Consider the following 19,898-nt stretch of genomic DNA (forward strand, 5'->3'; position numbering starts at 1 on the left):
ATATGACTCAGGTATAGTTGGACAAAATGAAACCTGGCGATTTTCTACGAGGATAAATTATAATGTACAGCGGAATTAGAGACGCAAGCGCAGTAATACCATCACTAGCCCTCCTTGTGCCCCATTCCACTCAGTGAGGTCATTGTTGTTTCTCACTGGTGCAGCACACTGGACTGGAGCGGGATCTAGAGCAAGGTGACACGCCGGCATGTTTTCACCTGACTGCCCATTGAACGGCCTAAAAGCTGGAAGCGGCACACACAGTCTATATCAATCGCATCCCTGGGTGTCAGAGATTGTGTTGGATGTAGCCTGAATGAATGACATAGCAGCTCGTCTTAGGGCTGCAGGCCTGGCTCTGCAAATTCCTAAACCAATCTGTGCTATGCTGGTGACACTAGTGTCAGAGCTGAGCAGTGATGAGTAAATTCAAACAATGTGAAAGGAGTCAATCGAGGCTCAGGACAGCAGGCTTCATTGTGAAGCCGTGATGAACCTGACGCACCTGCCTAGTTGAGACGCACAAACTAATGGGCGCAAGCATCTCTAATGCTGTGTTTACATGATATTGAAAAAAATGGACACCGTATACCAGAAAAGGTCAGTTTTGCACAATATGGTAACTATTTTTTCTCACCTTGTCCAGTAGGTACCATTGGGAGTTGACTGGTATCAGGAGATTGGCATGTGACCCCATAGGCTGTGACTGTGGCAGGACTGTGAGTGTTGTGGAAATAACAGGAATAGGAATCGCCCGTTTTTATTTCTGGGAGACCTGGCACAGTCAAAGAGATCTGTGTGGAGGGAAAAAAAAAAGTCATCCAAGTTACTTGGACAATAGCTTATCAACAGCTTAGCATTCCGAATGTCACGCTCAGACCGGCAAGTGTTGCTAAATGTCAGCTGAGCTAACAGCCTGATGCTGAGGAACCAGCGGTCTCACTTTCATGAGCCCAGAAAACTCTCCGCGCTCCGTAAAGTGCTGGCGCTTTAAATGGTATATTTAATTTTAACGCCCTTCCCTGCACGACATTTTCCCGTGCATGTGCTGCAGGATGCAAACTTTAAATGACAGATTGAAAGAATCTTCACAGCAGATAGTTCAATGACAGATCGGCATTCACTGGTCACGCTGAAATTGGCTGATCACGATCAGAGACCGATTGATCGGAGCATCCGATCACTACACAACACTATTAGGATAGTGTTGTAGACTTTAATATTAAACAAACAATCAAATAAATAAATCAGGAAGCCTTCCTCACCACGCACTGTTAAGTTTTAATTTTTCTCATGGCATTTTAACAACTGTCATACGGCATGACTGGGATGGTTTCTCTGGTTAAGAACCATCATGCACTCCTTTAAACATCTGTTAGGTGATATGAATCAATCACTGCAGACAGATATCTTGGTGTGTGCTGCATACTCACGGTTTTGCGTTCTGCTCTGCTGATATTGGATGGACTGAGGTTGTGTACGGTTGGACACTGCTGCTCCATGTCAAAGCTCCATAGCCACTGGCGATGCTGGTCACCACGAGAGCAAGCAGACTGGGAAACACACCTGTAGTTACAATATAAAAAAAAACCACATTAAATTATACAATCAATTAAATCCCGTGAATTAAATTTAAGCACCAAAAAGGCAACAACAATCAGTCTTTAACTGAAGCATGTGCTTTATAAGTGTTGTCTACCAAATAAAGCCCAGGTTGCTGTCAATGATAGGTAACTGTAGGTTCATTATATAAGTAATAGATGAAAGAATAAGATTCATGTGACTTATAATTCATTCATTTATTTATCTAATCTTGTCAACAATGATGTTGTATTGTAGATTTCTCATTAGTCTTCATGAGCAGAATCAATTTCTTTGGTAAAAATTGATCAGCCAGTTATGTCAGTGTGCTGCTCACCTTCCCTCGAGGACACACCACCCACAGTAAGGGTCATGATCCAGCAGACATGAGTGACAGTCTTGGTGCTGCTTGCATTCAGCAACTGGTATTTTCTGTAACTACAACCACAAAAACAACAATGACAACTCAGAAACAGCACAGTCTGGTCCTTAGTAGGGCTGCCGGATTAATTAAAATGTAATCTTAATCACAATTTCAAGTTGTGCGATTACAAAACACAACAGCTGAGCACCCCTCAGCTTCACCCAGTTCACAAAGTGTATGGGCCATAAAGTTGAAACGTTACGGTCCCACAGAAATTTCTACTGGCCAACCGGCTCCCCTCTGTGAGGACGTGCCGCTTTGCAACTTCTCAGTCAACTGAGAACATTTTTCAGCGTGTGTTGGCGGCTTCGCTGTCAAGTCACACTCAACTGCACAATCCACATTTCATGCAACTGTTCCACCCCACCACGTGGCACTGAGGATCATTCAGACACAAAATCAGGTGAAAAATCATGAAAAGTGGCATGACTCTTGAAAAATGTCAATATAAAACAACATGTGTTGATGTTATTTGCATTTTATGGTAAAAGTGCAACTGGATCATTACAACCCGGACTGCAGCCTGGCTCTGTGTGAAACCCGACACCGGGAGACCCTTAATTGTATTTTTGACACAAGAAAGCGAATAGTTCAACCTGTTGCTTGGATTAGATCCATAGTACTGATGTGCTTGTTTACCACAGTGGGAGTCATAATAAAGAGATGCTCCTCCTCCTTGTCAAGGATCAGGTCAGAACTAATCGGTCCGTTGCGTTGAATGGGTATGACAGCATACTCCTCCACTTCACCATTTGGACCGAGAAACACCTGGGGATTCCAACAAACATACATGTAGGCACACACACTTAAGCAAGGTTTACCAGAAGCCATATGAAATGCAGTCTTTTTTATAGTTGCAATGAAAACAGTCACATAACTAGTAACAGCAAGTATTACTTTTTTTTAAAACCATTTTCCTACACTGTGTATATCAATTGTTTATCATTACTTATCAACTTATCTACAGTAAGAGATAGCATTTTACCTTGTGCAAGTGTCCCTTGGAATCGCCCAAAAAAGCGATGGCGTGCTGTGCTCTCATGCTGACAGCCACAGCCGTTAGGCCGGCAGATGGACTATCTAGTAAGGTTTCTGCTTCAACAGGAATTCGACTGGCGATGGGGCTGGGTGTGTGGTCAGAGCCACAAGGGTAAGCATCAAGAGTGTTCTACGGGGTAAGGAAACAAAATGAATCCAGTGCAAGAAAGAAAAATGCAAATTTGTTCCATGTCCCTGTATGTTAAAGCAACATCATTTCTATCTTCCGACACAAGTCATCTGTCATTTTATAGTAGTGAAATTGAGGCTGGTCTCCATTGGATTTGGTGTATGTACAGTAAATACATGGTCATTTTACATGCATGTTAATAGTTGATAGAACTACAAAGCAGAGCTTTGATAGATCTGACATATCCATCAATGCGGGAGCGGATGAAGCATCTTTCATTGGTCAAGTCCATGACATAGCTCCTGTTCTCACCATGGCCCTCAAAAATAAAATAAGATGGCTTACAGCACCAGACCTCAGTAGGGATGTCCCAATACCACTTTTATGGTGACCAAGACTAACATTTGAGTATTGATACAAGTAACCACAGCCATTTTAAATTGTCATTTTGTTTTTTCAGCACGTTCCCTGAACATTCATGGCAACACTACTGTATAAACAATCCAAGTTTAACCTGGCCAATCTTTGGATTTGCTTGTATATAATCTCTAAGATCGTGGTGCCGCCTATTGCCTTGCAAATGCAGTGTTATCGTAAGTTATGTTCCGGCACCACACGCTAAATAAATAAATAAAAATCGTCGCACGATAAAGGAAACAAAAGCAAACAAATCATTTCAGACTTACCTCTGGAAGGTTAGCACAGTTGGATTTGACTTCATATTCGATGTAAGCTGCCTCCATTCTTGAATCTCTACCCATTTGTGTGTAGCACTGGTCCCTTGTGGAGTTAATCCTTTGGTCCACATCATTTAGGTAAAACATGCAAAGAGCAGAGTCCTCACTCGGTCGACTTGATGACGTCAATTGGGTGGAAAAAACTCCAAGAATAATTTCAGAGCCTTGACTGAAAACTCTTTCCTTAGAAATCCCAAGGTGGACGGCTTGAAGGAGATTGTAGCTTTTACCTCCCTTAGAATGGCAAGTCAAGGGCACTTCCACATAGGAATAGTAAGCTTGGTCATCCACACAAACTCTTGAGATATAGGACCGGTACTCACGGGACTGTGACTTGAGGTCCCGTCTATAAAAGAGGAAGTACACATGCTGTCGGTGGGAAAACGAGGAGATAAAATGGTGGTCATACTCAGAAAGACGGCCAGCCACAGCCAATTTAGCAGACTCCTCATAAGAAAAGATGGGTTCCTGAGCAAGGTTGCGTGTGGTTATGGGCGGATGACTGCTGGTATAGCCCCGGCCAACAAAGAGCACTGGGTGCCTTTCAGGAAGAGACTGAACCACTAGTCCAACAGTACTAACGTTTGGATGATTAGCAGCAACATATTGGGTGTCAACAGGCTTTTCTGCCGAAAACAGAACTTCAGCCAAAGAATCTAAACTGCGCTTTTGGCAAGTACCTTGATTTACACTCCCACAGGTAATAAGTTCCTTAGAGTACGGATCTACCACCAAAAGTTTATTGTGGTTGCTGGTAATCCGAGCCTGGGGGCAGTTGGCATCAGTGACAGGAGGTAGACACTCCCAACTGTCTTTAACAGGTCCAACCACCTCCTGGACTTCAAGCTGGAGGAACTGATCCAGCTGAAACAAATGATCTTGGGCACCAACATAGACCCGGCCAACAGCTGGGTCAGGGTGCAAGGCCAAGTGCTCAAATACAGTGATATTTTGCATAAAGGTGGGATAACGAAAAGGGGGGGAGAGGTCTTTGCCTTGGACGACTTGGTTGGACAGCAGGGTGAGAGCTACACTGGATGCCAGAAGCAGGACAGAAAGCATGGACTGGACCATCAACAATGGAATATGACACACCACCCCCTGACACATGGCAGCGGAGCTGAAAAAGAATGCAAATATCCTTCATGAAAAAAACGGGACAGTAATTACATCTTCACCATTTGTTTTTCTACTTCTACTTCAACACATTAAAAATGGCGCAACTCATGCAAGCAAGATTTCATACATCACGATAGTCACCAATATCACAATAATTGACCTCACAGTTACCATTGATATTTTACATGGGTAGCACATTTTTGGGCCAATTTAGAGATGTACAAGATGGAAATGCAACATTTTCCGAGCATATACAACATATGTACAATAACTTGTCATTTAATTGCAACATTCTGTAAAGAAAACACTTTCTCACCATTTATTTCTTGTAGAATATTGTCAAGTGCCCTGTAGCCATCCACGGGAAAAGCATCTTTGAAGAGCAGAAACACAAAAAGCACAAATCAGGTATCTCAATAACATTGAAAAACAAAAAAAACAAAACAAAAAAAACTCAGTACTTAAAAACATCACAAATGCCCAGAGTAACTCTGTTCTATTTAAACGTTTTAAACTTAAGTAACTTTATTGTGTTCGGATTTTAATTACTATTACACACTCTATGAGAAATGTCAAGACATAAAATGCCTAAATGTAAATATCTATAATACAAAAAATAACATGTTTGAAAAATCTCTCTCTCGCTCTCTCACACTCACATACACGTTCATATTGCTATCCCTCTGGGGACATTGTGAAGTTTCTCATTGCCATAACCCTTTCCCCAGCCTCTGCCCCTAAACCTAACCATTCAAAACACATGGCTAACCTTAACCAGGACGCTGAACCAAACTTAGACCTAATTATAATGACCCAGTTACTTTGAAGTGTTCAACCTCAAATTGAGGTTTGGACCTGTGGGGACTGGCTAAAGGTCCCCACGAAGACATAAGGTCCTCATGAGGACAGTGTCAGGAATTGGTCCCCACAAGGCAGTATAAACAACTCACACGGAGTCTGTGTTTTTATGTTTTGTGGGGACATTTCATTGACTTACATGCTTTCCCCAGCCTCTCACCCTTAACTTAACCATCCACAATCCACATCTTGATGAATGAATACTGAAAAAGGAAACAATCTGAATGTTGGTTAAAAAAAAAAGAAGTAAATATTGAAATATTATATGATCGTATGGGTTTTCTTCATCCTCCTGTTTAGTATGGCGCTTCTTCTGGCACAGAAGTTGTTTTCTCAAACAGCAGCCCTGGGCAATGAATCTCAAGTACTAGTAACTTTGCGTGTAATTATTAGTAAAAATGTACATGAAAAGTACAATGTGCGGGGAAACTTTAGGCATAATTCTTCAGTGATGGATAGTGGAGATGTTATTATTGTGGAGATACAACTAAGACGCAACCTTGCAGCAGCCGAGATGTGCACTGCATGTATTCCCATGCTCTGTATCTTCACAGGGATTTGTGGCAACATGTTGAAAAATGTCTGTCGAGGCCAGGGGAAGTCAGTGAACTGTCAGGCAGAACTAGGGTTTTGTCTTTGGCCACAATGTCTGGATCAACCATGTGGCAAAATATATCCAGCGGTGTTTGGAAGCTTTGAACAGCCATGAAAGATTACTCTCCAGATTATTGTCCAGATGGCCCAGTCATTTGTCAACCAGCACAGGCAGGATCCCACCAAAGATGACAACATTCGCCAGAGGACTTCAATAGCACACTCTGAAGAAGCCACAGAACACGCTAATTTTAATTTGGTCATCCAAGATGTCAAAATAGTTTCTGGGTTTGACCAAGAGACATTTAAAACTCCAAGCAAACCTGTGACCTTCTCCATTGCGGGAATTGATGGTTGAGGATAATCCCCAAATTCAGGCTACCCAGACCTTCAAAACACTATGCACCAAGAAAATGGCATGAACTTGTTTCACTCTCTCGCATTTATAACCTTGAATGAGGCGTGTTTCAACAAACCATCCACCCTGCCCTTCACTGAGGATGTTCAGAAACTTCACAGACACTTTCAAATGAGTGAAGATGTGGCTTCTCACAGAGTACTGTGATCTTTGCAGAGCGACTCCGGCCAAAGTCATTCTGTTTAGAGAGATTGCTTATTTCAGATGACACCTGATTGGTTAATGTGCTTGCTGGGTTGCACGCACACAGAGAGACACCTGTGGGTGAAAACATCATCATCAGAATGTGCGCATGTGCGGTAGTGACATTGCAGGGTAGTGCCATACCTTCCTGCTTTTTTTCCTCCTCAAAAGGAAATCAACGTCAGAAATCTGGAAGTATTTTGGAACTTTATTTAATCAGCTAGGTGACCCGTGTGCCGACCGAATGTCAGTTTTTTTCAATGTCATGCAGCCAATAACTCAACAGATGGCGTGGAGATGAAGTTGCAAAAATGTGACTGAAGGGCTTCCTAAACTAGAACGGGACAGAACATCTTTACGCAAGGATGCTGCCTGTGGCCTTGATAAGGCTATCAAGTTCAACAGCTGTGCAGCCACTTCAGTTGTTATTTCACAGTGCACAGTTTAGAATTTTGTTGTAGAAGCGACTGAATTTCAACCTTTTCTACACATTGTTGATAAATAAGATCCCTGGACTTTAGAATCTAACTTGCTCTTCTCTGCTTTGCTTACCTATTAGGACAGATTATGTGTGACAAGCTAGAGTTTGACTGAAGAGCTTTGTATATTGTCCTTCTGTCTTAAGAGGCAGGCATCCGCATTGATTTCGACTGTCGTGTTAGAACTGTTCCACTGAGCAGCCTTAAAGAGATTACACACAATCAATTAGAATTCACTGAACATATTAACCAAATGAAATCATAGAAATTGTAAATGTGTGTCACAAATTCTAGTTGTATACTGTTGGAAATCTGTTCAATGGCATGTGAACGCACACAGTTAAGTGTTTATTGGTTCAGCAATGTCACTTTAAAACCAGTAACATCCTCCTTCAAAGCTATCACAAAAGAATGCAATATGTCAATGAAACGAAAGAGAGTCAATACGCAGCATTAGTATCTGAAGGCGTGCCAACTTTTAACAATCCGACCACAGAGCTCAGTAGGTGGTGCTCCTGGTTTAAAAACTATGCAATGTTTGATAGAAATAGTCTTCAGAGCCTTAGGTTATATAGCAGAAAGTGTGATATAATATAATACCATACATAATAGTTTTTTTGTTGTTTCTGATTTTAGTTTTGTTTATCTCATTTTCAGTTTCGGTCTGGAACTTTCATTTTGCTGCATATCTACTGTTCAGGCAATGAGCGGACCCCACACAGATGGTGTAGCAAACCTGTGTGTGCCTGGAGCTTTTTAAGACTTTAAACTGACATTATTATTTTTAGAAGCTAAGGTCCATATTTCCCATTATGTTGTTCAACAACTGTAAATGAACAAATTCATTTCACCGCAATTTATTTATTTTAGATCTTCCTAAAAAAAAGATGAGACAGTTTTATTTTAAACCATTATCATGACGGGTTTCCCACAGTTAGTGACCACTGAGGGATAGGGCAGAAATGAGCCCAAGTGAGCCCAATATGATTTTTTAGGGCCTACACCGATATCAATATCTGGGGGCTTAGATAAGCCAATAACTACAATATTATATATTATATATCATTATCAGTTTCAGCTAAGGTATTAAGAAAATAACATTGTGGAGACATTCATTTGTTACCAGGTGGAAAAAAAACATTGTATACATATACAGTATGGCTTTAAAATTAACAGAAAATTAACAGAATTGATCTGTTGGCCTATTCGACAGATTACGGGAGAAAAGTTGAAATTCATTCATCACTGATGAAAACATGAATAAACATAAACATAAAAAGTAGTAGATTTGATTTGCACTTTGCCAAAGGCACAAATAAGCAGCAGGCTTCATTCAAGAGGAAGCAAATGGACAGTTATATTGGATCAATATATTCAGGCAGATAGCAAAGATCAAATATATTGGTCGACCTCTAATTTACTTTATTAATACTAGAGGTGTAAGAATCATATTGATACACTCGAGTATTTTCAAGTATTGCAATACTGAATCGATATTGAATAAATAAATCTTTACACGTCTGCGTTTTTGTACTCCCGACCACTAGTTTGCAGCGAGCATTCAACTATGTGACATCCCACTTCAGCTTGTGTGCTCCACTTTCACAGTGTAGCTCAGTTGAATTAATCTGATTTTGTTGAAGCACTTTGGACGCGGTCGAACAGCTGGACTAATCAAAGCATGCATCATTGGCTCGGCACACTGTCAGAGGGGAACATCATCATTGATTCCCCCGGCGACTGCTAATGCATATTTCAGGCATAACAGAACACAATGTCTACTGACCTGGTTACATATTATTCAAATTTTTTGTGATGTGGTTAGCACCGGTCAGCTTGGCTGGCGGCCATTCTACAAATGATATTCTTTAAATGTGACTGTTACCACACCAAACAGCTTGAACAGACATCACATCTGTAACTATGTCATGACTAACCGCAGGAGTCTCACTGCACTTTTCGATGTTTTAAGAGTTGCCTACAACTTTGCAAATGAAACTTTAACATTCAGTGGAGAGTGAGAGACTGATGATCCCTTTCTAAGCAATTTAGTTTTAAACTATGGTACCTACATCGCCTCCCCTTCCTCGCAGGATAGACAGACAGGCTGGCGGGAGCACCCTTATGGCTGCAGCCCTAATCCCAATATCTGCAATCCTTGAGTTCTCTTGTTGTGTCTTCGATGTTGCTCATGCGCTGAGGCGTTTTTTTTTGTGTTTTTATTTAATCCAAGAGAATGAAACACAAAAACCCAGAATGAAGCAACCTTTCTGTCAAAAGGACAAACAAAATACTAACAAAATTCAATGTGAGACAACATAGTACAAATTAGGCCTGCAGGATAAATCGTAAAAAAAAAAAAAGCGATTTCAATTCACCCTTCTGTCTGATTTAATTTTCAATTAAATTTGATTTGCATTTAATTTACAAACTGGCCGGATTTGCATCACAAACGCTACATTACTTAGGGAGTTTCACGCTCCTAAGAACTTGTCTGGAAAAAACGGACGGAGCACGGAGAGTTTTCAGGGCTCATGAAAGTGAGGCCGCTAGTTCCTCAACAGCTGCTTAGTGACATCCGCTGGTCCGAGCGTGACGTTCAGAGTGCTAAGCTAATTGCTCAAGAAATAATCATTCATTTCATGGAGCTAGATGAGCAGCCTTTCTCAGGTGTCGTTCATTTTGTGCAATGTTCATCAGCATCCTGTATCAGAAATTTTTTAAAACGGCCGGAGTGGAAACATTGATAAATGCAGAGCCCTGTCTCGGAGTCCCACTACAAGCGGCCAGTATGTAAATATTTCACAGACAAAGCAAAATCTCAACAGGCTCACCAAACTGCGACATCTCACATCGCTGTCCTTTTGACAGAGAAGTTGCCGCGTTCTACAAGTTTTTGTTTTTTTTTTTGCCTTCATGAAGAGGTATATTAAAACGTGTCTTAATAAAAATGATTTAATGGTTCATGTTTTCACATCATGTACACAGACGGTCTCTTCATTACAAATTCATTGTCAATCCATGTGATCGGTCTCAGTGGACCCTGATCAGAGCATCCCTACCACAGTTCTTTATCAGCACTTCAAACATCATATGCTTGGTGCTACAACTTTGTTTTGTCATGGCTGGTGCAATAAACTTCATATTTCATGAGAGAAAAAACGAATCGTGATATCAATCATGATTCATATTTTTCCCTGAATCATGCTGGTGGGTACAAGTGTACCTACTTGTGCCATGTATGGCTTGGCTTAAGCAGCTGTCTACCACCACTGCGTATACACAAAGTTCCCACTATGGACTCCATTTTCAAAAGCTCGCAACGTAAGATAGCAAGCGAACAGGCAAACTATGATACCTTTTTGAATACAGATTTTAAATGCGAACAACTAAAAAATGCTGAGTAATCCACAATGAATGTTGCTTGTTGCTTGTTAGAGATATTCCGAAAACTAATGATTATTTGGATGAGTATAAGTGCATCACAATAGCTCACGTGCAAGTTAAAATGCGGTGGATATACCAAACGTTCCTGGTGTCACTGAACACTCAACTGCAGTAAGAGCGCTGCAGTAGAGAGCTTTCATCATCCAACATGATTTTAAAACAAGCCTATGTGTCAGGTAAACTGTGTAACAGTAGATATCATAGAGTAACTAGTGTGACAGCTTTTAAAACTCAAGTTACTTACAATAGGCACGAGGGCCGCAAGATAATCGCAAAACACATCAGCATCGTGATGTGCACATGTGCCACAGTGACATCACAGGACAGTGTGATATGTCTTCGTTTTTTTATTTTATAGTATAATCCGATTTTATATCAGATTTGTTATGTTGCAATTCTGACCAACGAATTAGTCCCAAAAAGGAAATATACTTTAAAAATATGGAAATATTTCAGATTTTAAAAAAGATTATGTCGACCAAAAGACGTCGACTGTGCCTCGCCGTCATCGCCACAACCTGGGGTAACACAACAAACCTGTTCATCTGAATCATCACTACACACAATATGAGTGCAAGATAAACACTATAGTGAAAATTGTTGGAGATTGGACAATCGACGGAAATCCGCCCCAGTATTGGTGGTGTTGTCCTTGGTCCACTGATCATGGACAAAGTCTCTCGGGCAGCACTAATGCTACAACCCAGTCAGTTAGGGACCATCAACAAATTCTGATTTGGTCAATGTATTAGTGAAATCTTCAATTGTGCCAATGAAAAACAACCATTTTAGGAGAAAGAATTGTGAAAATATTTTAATTATACAAAACAATGTACAAACTGTTTGTATAATGATTTGGAGGATAATACTAAATGATAATTTATTCACATTATTTCTAATATTTCTTCAACCATGTCCCCCCCAATCGCATGTGTTGTTCTGGGTTGGAGCAACAACCTTCAGAACTGAGACACTGAAGAAGAAGGTATAGACAGATAGATTGAGACACTGAAGAAGAACAGACAGACAGACAGACAGACAGACAGATATTAACAGCGCAAAAATAAGTAACAAAATGTTCCATTCTCTGTTGAAACAGGTAAGTAAAAAAATATTATGTGCACGAGAGCAACCAAAACAAGAAGTTAGTCCGGAGCACTGAGTAGCATTTTGAATTGGTGCTTGTTGCCAAGTAGCAAGTGTTAAAAAAGTGTGAAGAACAATTGGCTCTCAGTTACCCCAGAAACGGCCTTTTCCCTGGACTGCTCTCACTAAATCCTTACCCCCTCCCCCTCTTAATCCCATTCAAACACATTGGGGGAGGGGGCATTGTGATCCTGGGAAAAGTTGGTTGTCTATGAAGCATTAAAGACCAATGTTCAGCACACATCTCAAAAGTTCAGGCTTTAAGATAGTATACGAAATGAAACTTTGCACCAAAAAACTGGTAAAAGGTAAAGTGGCTTACATTCATGTTGTGTTCCAGCAATGTGAACTTTTATATCTCAGTATTTAGGCCACAGTATCTAAAAACAACAAATATTTTCAACATCCTAACAACAGCAATAACTGTTTTGTAGTTTGAATATTGTAACTACTGTAACAAAATTCATGGAAGACTTTTATTGTGCACATCAGTATATGTTTTATGCGACAGCAAAATTACTGGGATAGGTAGGTCAATCTGATAATTTTGTGTATTAAGATTTAGGTTGCGCCAGGCAACATAGTCTTAAACTCATCTTAAATTCATTTACATAGCAAACACAAGAGTATGTTGTATCACAACCTATTCTACTAGGACACAATCATAATCTTACCTGAAAGAAAGAGGAGCAGTTGGAATAAATTCAAACATATCACAGAACTTGTCCACACATCATTCCTGTTGTATGTTTTCCTATTGTAGAGTTGTGTGAAAAATACCAGCCAGTTTGATGCAAAGTGTACTTGCCTCCAGTTTAACAGTGCCATGGGCCACGGTGACCTCAATGGAGTGATACAAGTTGCCAGTAACAGCCACTGTCAGCAGACAAAGCATCCTGTCACCAACATTCCAACATTCAATCGACACCAACTAATCACAAACACCTTTGTATAATATTGGGACCAGCACAGAAGATGACAAATGATCTGTATTACTGAGTCCAGGCTCTCATCTGACGGTGGCTTTCACTTGGTCAGGCCTGAGAGTGCATACTGCCAGATTGTGGTTCAGTGGTCTCTAGAAGAACTCAGATTGTTTAGCGCAGACTGCTGATGGCTACCCATTCTGTAGCACCTCCTTCGCCAGCCCTGGGAACCATTTGGACCTTGGTTTCTTGCTCAACTAGCCTTCTCCAGCATCACTGACGCAACACTCATCAGTGAATGGTCTTGTAACTAGTTTTGGAGTCAGGTGTGGCGTTCGTCAGCCACCAGAAGCTGTTGAAAACATCTGAAGTGGAAACTTTCATCAATGCAGTGCTCTCTGTCTCTGAGTCTCGCTACAGTATGTCAATATATCACGGATAGAGCGCAGTCCCTAGAGATTCACCTGTGACGTCTCACATCAAATTACATGTTTTTCAGTTGTGTCCTTTTGATATAACAGTTGCTGCATACCACAAGATTTATTTTTGGCTTCTAGGTGTAATAAAACCGAGGTATAATAAAACCTTAAAATGATTTAATGGTTCATATTCTCACATCTTCGACACTGAAGGTCTCAGCATTTTGATTACAAATTCATTGTCAATCCATGTGATCAGTATCCTGATCGGTAGCAAAAACGCTGATCGGAGCATCCCGACCACAAATCTTTATCAGCCCCTCAAACATCATGCGCCTAGTGATGCAACTTTGTTTTGTCATGGTTTATGTGTGCAATAAACTGCGGATATCATGAGAAAAAAAAAATTGTGACAGAGAATCGTGATATCAATTCTTAGCTAAAAAAATCGTGATTCATATTTTCCCCTGAATCGTGCAGGCCCACTTGTAACCAGGCTTTTAGCTAGATGGCGTCTTGGGAGTCGGGCAGGCGCCCTAAACTGCAAAATATGAGAAAAAACGCCTTCCAGCACTGAATACCGGACGCCCTGTTTCCTCAGCAGGACGCCCTAAATGTATTATTAGTGCCTGTATAATGCCCAACTCAAGTGTCATCTCACTGGTTTACATTAAATTGTGTTTCCACCCGGTCATTTTGCTGAATATGATCCAAATTTGCCGATTGGCTTCCCTTTCATAACCGTATTTTGGCCATCGCGGTGGCCATATTTGTTTACCGCTGTAATCTCGCACATCTTGCAGCATGGAAGCACGCTACTATTGATGGGATGTCTGACGCTGACGACAGGAGGAAACCGCAGATATGTCCCAAACTTTGAACAATCATTCACAAAATTAACTCATTGCTGTCTAATCTGAGGAATATTTGGCGCTCACATGTGTTCATCCCATCCTCAATACATAAGGTGCACTGTATACAGCAGGGGTCACCAACCTTTTAGCAACTACTCGCTACTCCAGGGGCACAGTGTGACCCAAAGGGATATAAGTTCAGCACACACTAATACGGTGAAGCTAGAAGATGGTCAGGGACCATAAAATTGATAAATAACCTCCATAAGGCGATGTCAGCAGCATCAGGTGAAAATGACTGGATGTGGGAATCATCACACTTAGTGAAACCTCATTTACACCACAACTGTGCCACTAATTGCCTTGGGCAGAATTGGGTGATGCCGTTGTTGTAACTACGCCTGGTTGCTGAGCGCATCCTGATGACTGGGGCCTATGATTTCCACAGTCACAGAATCACAGCCGGAATCACAGAATTGGCATAACTGTTTAACACAGAATATCGTGAAGTTTAACATAATGTGGTTGATAAACTGTGTGTGTAAGAGGGACGTGTGTTTAGCAGATTTGCACGGGGAGTGGCAACACTGGAAGGCACAGGGATCTCGATACCCAGAGGGGCTGCCATCAGTGAGAGGGCTCAACAGTCTGATTATTATCCTCCATTTAGTGCTGACACGGTCGAAAACAATACGCGAGTATGTTCAATATGACTTACATACTTGCAGCCACAAGAATATAAGTCACATGTGTTGTCTGCAAATGTTTTAGGGATTCTTTCTTCAAAACATGTCGGGAAGGTGTGACTTATCGGATGGTGATTCTTGAATAGCCAAGGGCCAGCTGAATAGAAACTAGAATGAGATCAAAGCTCAGCGTTAGAATCAAAGCTGAGCGTGCTACAGTTCAAGAGTGTAGCTTGGTACTTGTAAGATAAGAAGTACACACTGTTGATTTGATGAGATCCCCCCGTGCATCAGCCCCAATGAGATTATGGACACATCGTCTTTGAGCAACTGACTTACTCCAGCTCCTGCGAGAGAAACGGCTCAGATAGTGGAGGATTAATTTTCATGATCATAGTTTAAACTTAACTCAAGAAAACTCAATAATGACATCAGGGGTTACAGAGACTGTGATTTTTGTGTTTTTGTATGCTTGTGGAGGGGGGATCTAGCGATTGGTAAATGCTATGGTGACCACTCTAGTAGTTTATAAACAATGATGTCAATTTAGCATTTCATAATTCACATTGAGGAATAGAAAATGTGTGAAATTAAATAAAAGGCTTTTAATTATCTGAACTGTTCAGATTTCTTCAGTAAATGTTTAATGTATGATAATAATACATTGCACTCAAAAAATATGTTGAGAATCTTGCATAAGCTGACTCATTTTGATAGAGACAGACACAGTTGAAGACGCTGGACATCAAAGTACCTGAGGAAACTTTTACAACTATATCCATGCTATTGATTCTTTCTGAAACTGACTGACGGACCTCATAAATCAGTCTATGGCGAGACTTACATTTCGTCCACTTGAGGCCACCGTAACGCTTCCTGCCTGTGCTGCTGAGGCTAAAATGAAAGATGAATTTGTTTCTTTCTCAAACTACACTGTTAATTCTTTCACAATTTCTTCACTTGACCAGCGTGTAGTCTCTGAATCCAGTACCACCAGGGTCTGTCTCTCTCATTTCTCACTTTCTCCTGCGTACGCACATCTCCACCGCGTATATGTGTCATGCCTCCAACCCTTATTTTCTCAGTGTTTAGCACATTTTCCCATCAAATGTCCCATCGCTTATATAGCGGTGTCACTCTGTGGATGGCGATGTTGATGACATGGAGTAGTTAAAACGTGTATGTCACACGGTGAATGCGACAGGAAAGAGAAATGAAATTATGTGTAAATCGGAAATAAATGTGAATGTTTTTGAGCTGATTTAATAAAAGAACAAGTTAAAGAGCTACTCTCAGGAAAGGTAACTTTCTGCGAGGTCTGGTCAATTCATTGAATTTTAATCTGGATTAATTGTGATAATCGTCATGAAATGATTATTTAGCCCAACACCTGTTTCCCCAGCTGCCCTCGTGCTGTCCCGATGTACCTTGTCCCTGTAACGCTGCACCACGCCTTGTCCCTGTGAAAGCTGCCCGGTGGGAAGCTCCTCTGGGAGGCACAGTGAGCCCACTATACAGAGTGAGCCCCTCAGTATGAAGCTCTTCCTGTCAGCCAGAGAGCTCGAGCCTCTGTGTACATGACGTGGGGGTCGCTAATATTAGCCACCGCTTGGTCCAGAGTCAAGAGTCTGTACAACGGCAGCATGCTTTTCAGCATCAGAACCTCAGACGCTCATCCAGCTTTCTGAGGCACAACAGCAGTGATAGCTGCTTGTTGGAGATGTTACTAAAACCAATGGCTCACGTTCAACCTGAGACAAGTGATAGAACCAAGCGCTCCTTGTCATTTTTATAGTCAAAGGAGTGGCTCCTTCCCTCGTCATCTCATGAAAAATGACAAAATGAAACCACATCTTACAACATCAGAACTAGAGAAACATCTTTGCATCCCAGCCAAGTGACTGCTCAGCTCGAAATATTGTCTCCACGGTTCTCCAAAGCCAGACCATACAGATTGGTGTTTCAAGGAAGAAACATTTAACCTCCATGAAGTTTAACTAGGTTTGCATATTCGTGAGTATGATATGAATCAAAATACAGTGGTACCTCGGTTTTCGAACATCCTGGAATTCGAACAAGAGTTCGAACAAAAATTTCGAGATTTTTTTGCTTTAGATTTAGAAAATCCAGAACTCGAACGCCCCTGGACCGATCAGTGACCCACGACGCGCTTTGTTATTGTGTATAACGCAGCCTCTGTATGCAGACGTGTCCCGTTAGCTCCATTTACTGACTGTTTTTTCTTCATATTGAGGTGTAAAACCTCTCCTGTCTCCGCACTGGACCGTGGTAGAGTGTCACAGGGGAGGTGCTCGCTCTCCACACCTCCGAGGCTGGAGCGCTCACTCCAGGGTTTGATGTCCTGTTGTGGGCTGGAGCTGGGACTGGGATGAGGCGAGTCTGGGACAGAGCGTGACTTGGTTTATGACTTTGTCACAGCCAAACTGCACAGAAGCGCACATTCAGAGCTGGACACGCACCGGGCACCTCTTCACTTCTGGAGAGACGTCACTCACTCGGCAACCCCTCCCACATGCAGCGGCCACACACATAGAGGAACAGCGCACCTGCAGCAGACACTCTACATTCACTCCTACAAAAGACTATTTTAAGGCTTGGAACGCATTATTTCTTTTTCCATTCATTGTAATGGGAAAAATCGATTCAGATTTCAAACAGATCGCTTCTCGAACGGCCATCTGTAACGGATTGTGGTCGAGAACCGAGGTACCACTGTAATTGCGATTATCATTTTTGCCATAATCGTCCAGCCCTACTTTCTACTATGCCAGGGTTATGTGGTGCAATGTTTAAAATGAAAATGATGCGGCGATCCGGGGACCTGTGAAGCGCATATATATATATATATATATATATATATATATATATATATATATATATATATATATATATATATTGTCCAGGCTAAACTTCAAATGCTTAAATTGAAGTCTGTAGCAGTGGTGTCATGACTGTTCAGGGAACATGTGGTAAATTGGTATAGAGTAATGTTAATTACTCGTCAATACTGAGCATGTCAGTACTTGCAAAGAAGTGGTATCGGTGTTCAGCAAGTTCATGTCACTAAGAGAATCTGAATTAAACTATTTAGAATGGAATCACTGTCTCAGAATTACAGTGGGAACCAAATGAGGAGGCTGAAGACTCACTGCCCAACAGCACAAAACCCCAGTCACAGCTCTGCCTAACAACTTGACACTGGCCTCTCCACTGGGAGTTCTGTCGTGGCAATGCGTGTGTGTGTTTACTGCTGTGAGGACCAATTCTGGGAGGAACGCGTCCTTATGAGGACGCCTGGCTTGGTTAGGAATGTTTGGTCGTTTCACTTCAAAAGAAGTGGGTCATTATAATCGGGTGCAAGTTTGGTTCAGAGTCCTGGTTCAGCTTCGCCATTTGTTTTGGCTGGTTCAGTGTGAGAGTGAGACGCAGGGGAACGTCAACGAGAAACCGCACAGCGTTCTGACAAGGATAGAAATACCAACCTGCGCTGGTAACAACTACTTGTAAACTAAGGGAACTTAGCTTAGAACGCAAGAGAGAAACGTTATGTTTCAGCTGCGTGACTATCGCTTGCTAAGCAAAAGTCTTCAAGTCAAACGTGTTGAGCAGAACTCACCTCGCTCTCACCTTCAATCTCGACACTTTCACTCGGAGAAGACCAATCCACGTCGCGTTTTTGGCATCGTTCCTGGGGAGATATTCCTCTGAGCGAGTAGCAAAGCGCGGCTCCTGCCAAGACTTGCCAGACTCCTGCCTCAACATTTAACTTTCTCACCGAACTCAGCCGAAATAAAGCCAGTCCGCACAGACAATCTTCCTCGGCTCGTTCAAATCCATGGAGTACGCGACCGGGAAGACAGTGGGGATTGAGGGGGAGTCCTCTGCGATGCCTTCACAGGCGGCTCGTTTTTTTTCCGAAGCTGCGTGCACAGCTCAATTCCGCTGAAGTTCATTTGAATCCATGTTCTCGGGATTTTGTGAGAAATCGGTTCCTCATTCAGATGTTTCTTTCACTCGACAAAAGGGCTGTTTTTTCGCTCTGACGTCGGAATGTCTCAGAGCGGGAGAGGTATGGTTTGAGAGTAGCGGTTGGTAAGTTTCAGGTTAGGTTCTATGAAGTACAATAATCATAAAATGAAGTGTATAAGTGAATAAAAAGTATAATATCTGTCCTGACAAACGGAGTACGTTGAGAAGGTCCATTCGTTAAGTTAAGATGTTAGCACCCGTTAAATGAAAGCTCAACAATGTATAAGTCAGTGAAGGCAACACGGCCCAGGACCGTACCTCGCCACCTCACTGTGACTGTGAGATGGCGCCCCCTTCTGTATATGTGACCAAACTGTCATGGGAACCTGGTATTATTAGACATGGGGGGTTGAGAATTTTTGAAATACTTTTTCAGAAAACCGTATTTATTTGACCCGAAACAAAAATGTCTTTCAATAATACCAGTAATAAGCTCTGAAGTTGCAATGTTTTTGTTTTTTCTAGAGATGTAGTGTACAGAGAGAAGAAGCCTGGCCGCCAGTAAACAACACCTCGTCCCCAAAACAGGACAAAACACGCCCCACAAAAATGAAAACAAGAACATCTTTAAGCGCTGATTCCTATCAAGAAATCAACCCTCATCCAGTTCAGACTCATGAACATGAACAGCCTGCCCCCCAACTCATCTTGTCATGGAATATTTAAACCTATCCATATATAATCAAATTTAGAAGAATACTCATGCAATACGCCATTCATTTGACTCGACAGAGTCACTGCTTGAACACCGTCCGAAACTGAAGGCGCGACTCGCTGCTCCTCGTGTCGCCAGGTAAAAGAGAGAAATA

The 19,898-nt window shown here is 41.7% G+C and overlaps 1 protein-coding gene across 2 annotated transcripts in view; it reads right to left on the reverse strand.

Moving 5' to 3' along the window:
- The window catches only part of plxnb1b (plexin b1b), a 40,589-nt gene extending 21,643 nt beyond the window's left edge, over positions 1 to 18,946 (reverse strand). Inside the window, exons 1-8 of one of the 2 annotated variants that reach the window (XR_008414854.1) lie at positions 18,677 to 18,946; positions 5,346 to 5,402; positions 3,860 to 5,030; positions 2,991 to 3,173; positions 2,645 to 2,773; positions 1,919 to 2,019; positions 1,434 to 1,566; positions 638 to 794 (exon numbers count right to left, since the gene is read on the reverse strand). Coding sequence is in view for 1 of the 2 variants with exons in the window: in XM_053868218.1 (XP_053724193.1) it covers positions 638 to 794; positions 1,434 to 1,566; positions 1,919 to 2,019; positions 2,645 to 2,773; positions 2,991 to 3,173; positions 3,860 to 5,020 (1,864 nt within the window). In the remaining variant the exon portion in view is untranslated. The remainder of the gene's footprint in view (positions 1 to 637; positions 795 to 1,433; positions 1,567 to 1,918; positions 2,020 to 2,644; positions 2,774 to 2,990; positions 3,174 to 3,859; positions 5,031 to 5,345; positions 5,403 to 18,676) is intronic. The other variant, XM_053868218.1, reaches the window with a different exon arrangement.
- Between the last annotated feature and the right edge of the window lie 952 nt (positions 18,947 to 19,898).

This window comes from Synchiropus splendidus, chromosome 6, assembly GCF_027744825.2.
Source record: "Synchiropus splendidus isolate RoL2022-P1 chromosome 6, RoL_Sspl_1.0, whole genome shotgun sequence".
NCBI classification, from domain to species: Eukaryota; Metazoa; Chordata; class Actinopteri; order Syngnathiformes; family Callionymidae; genus Synchiropus; species Synchiropus splendidus.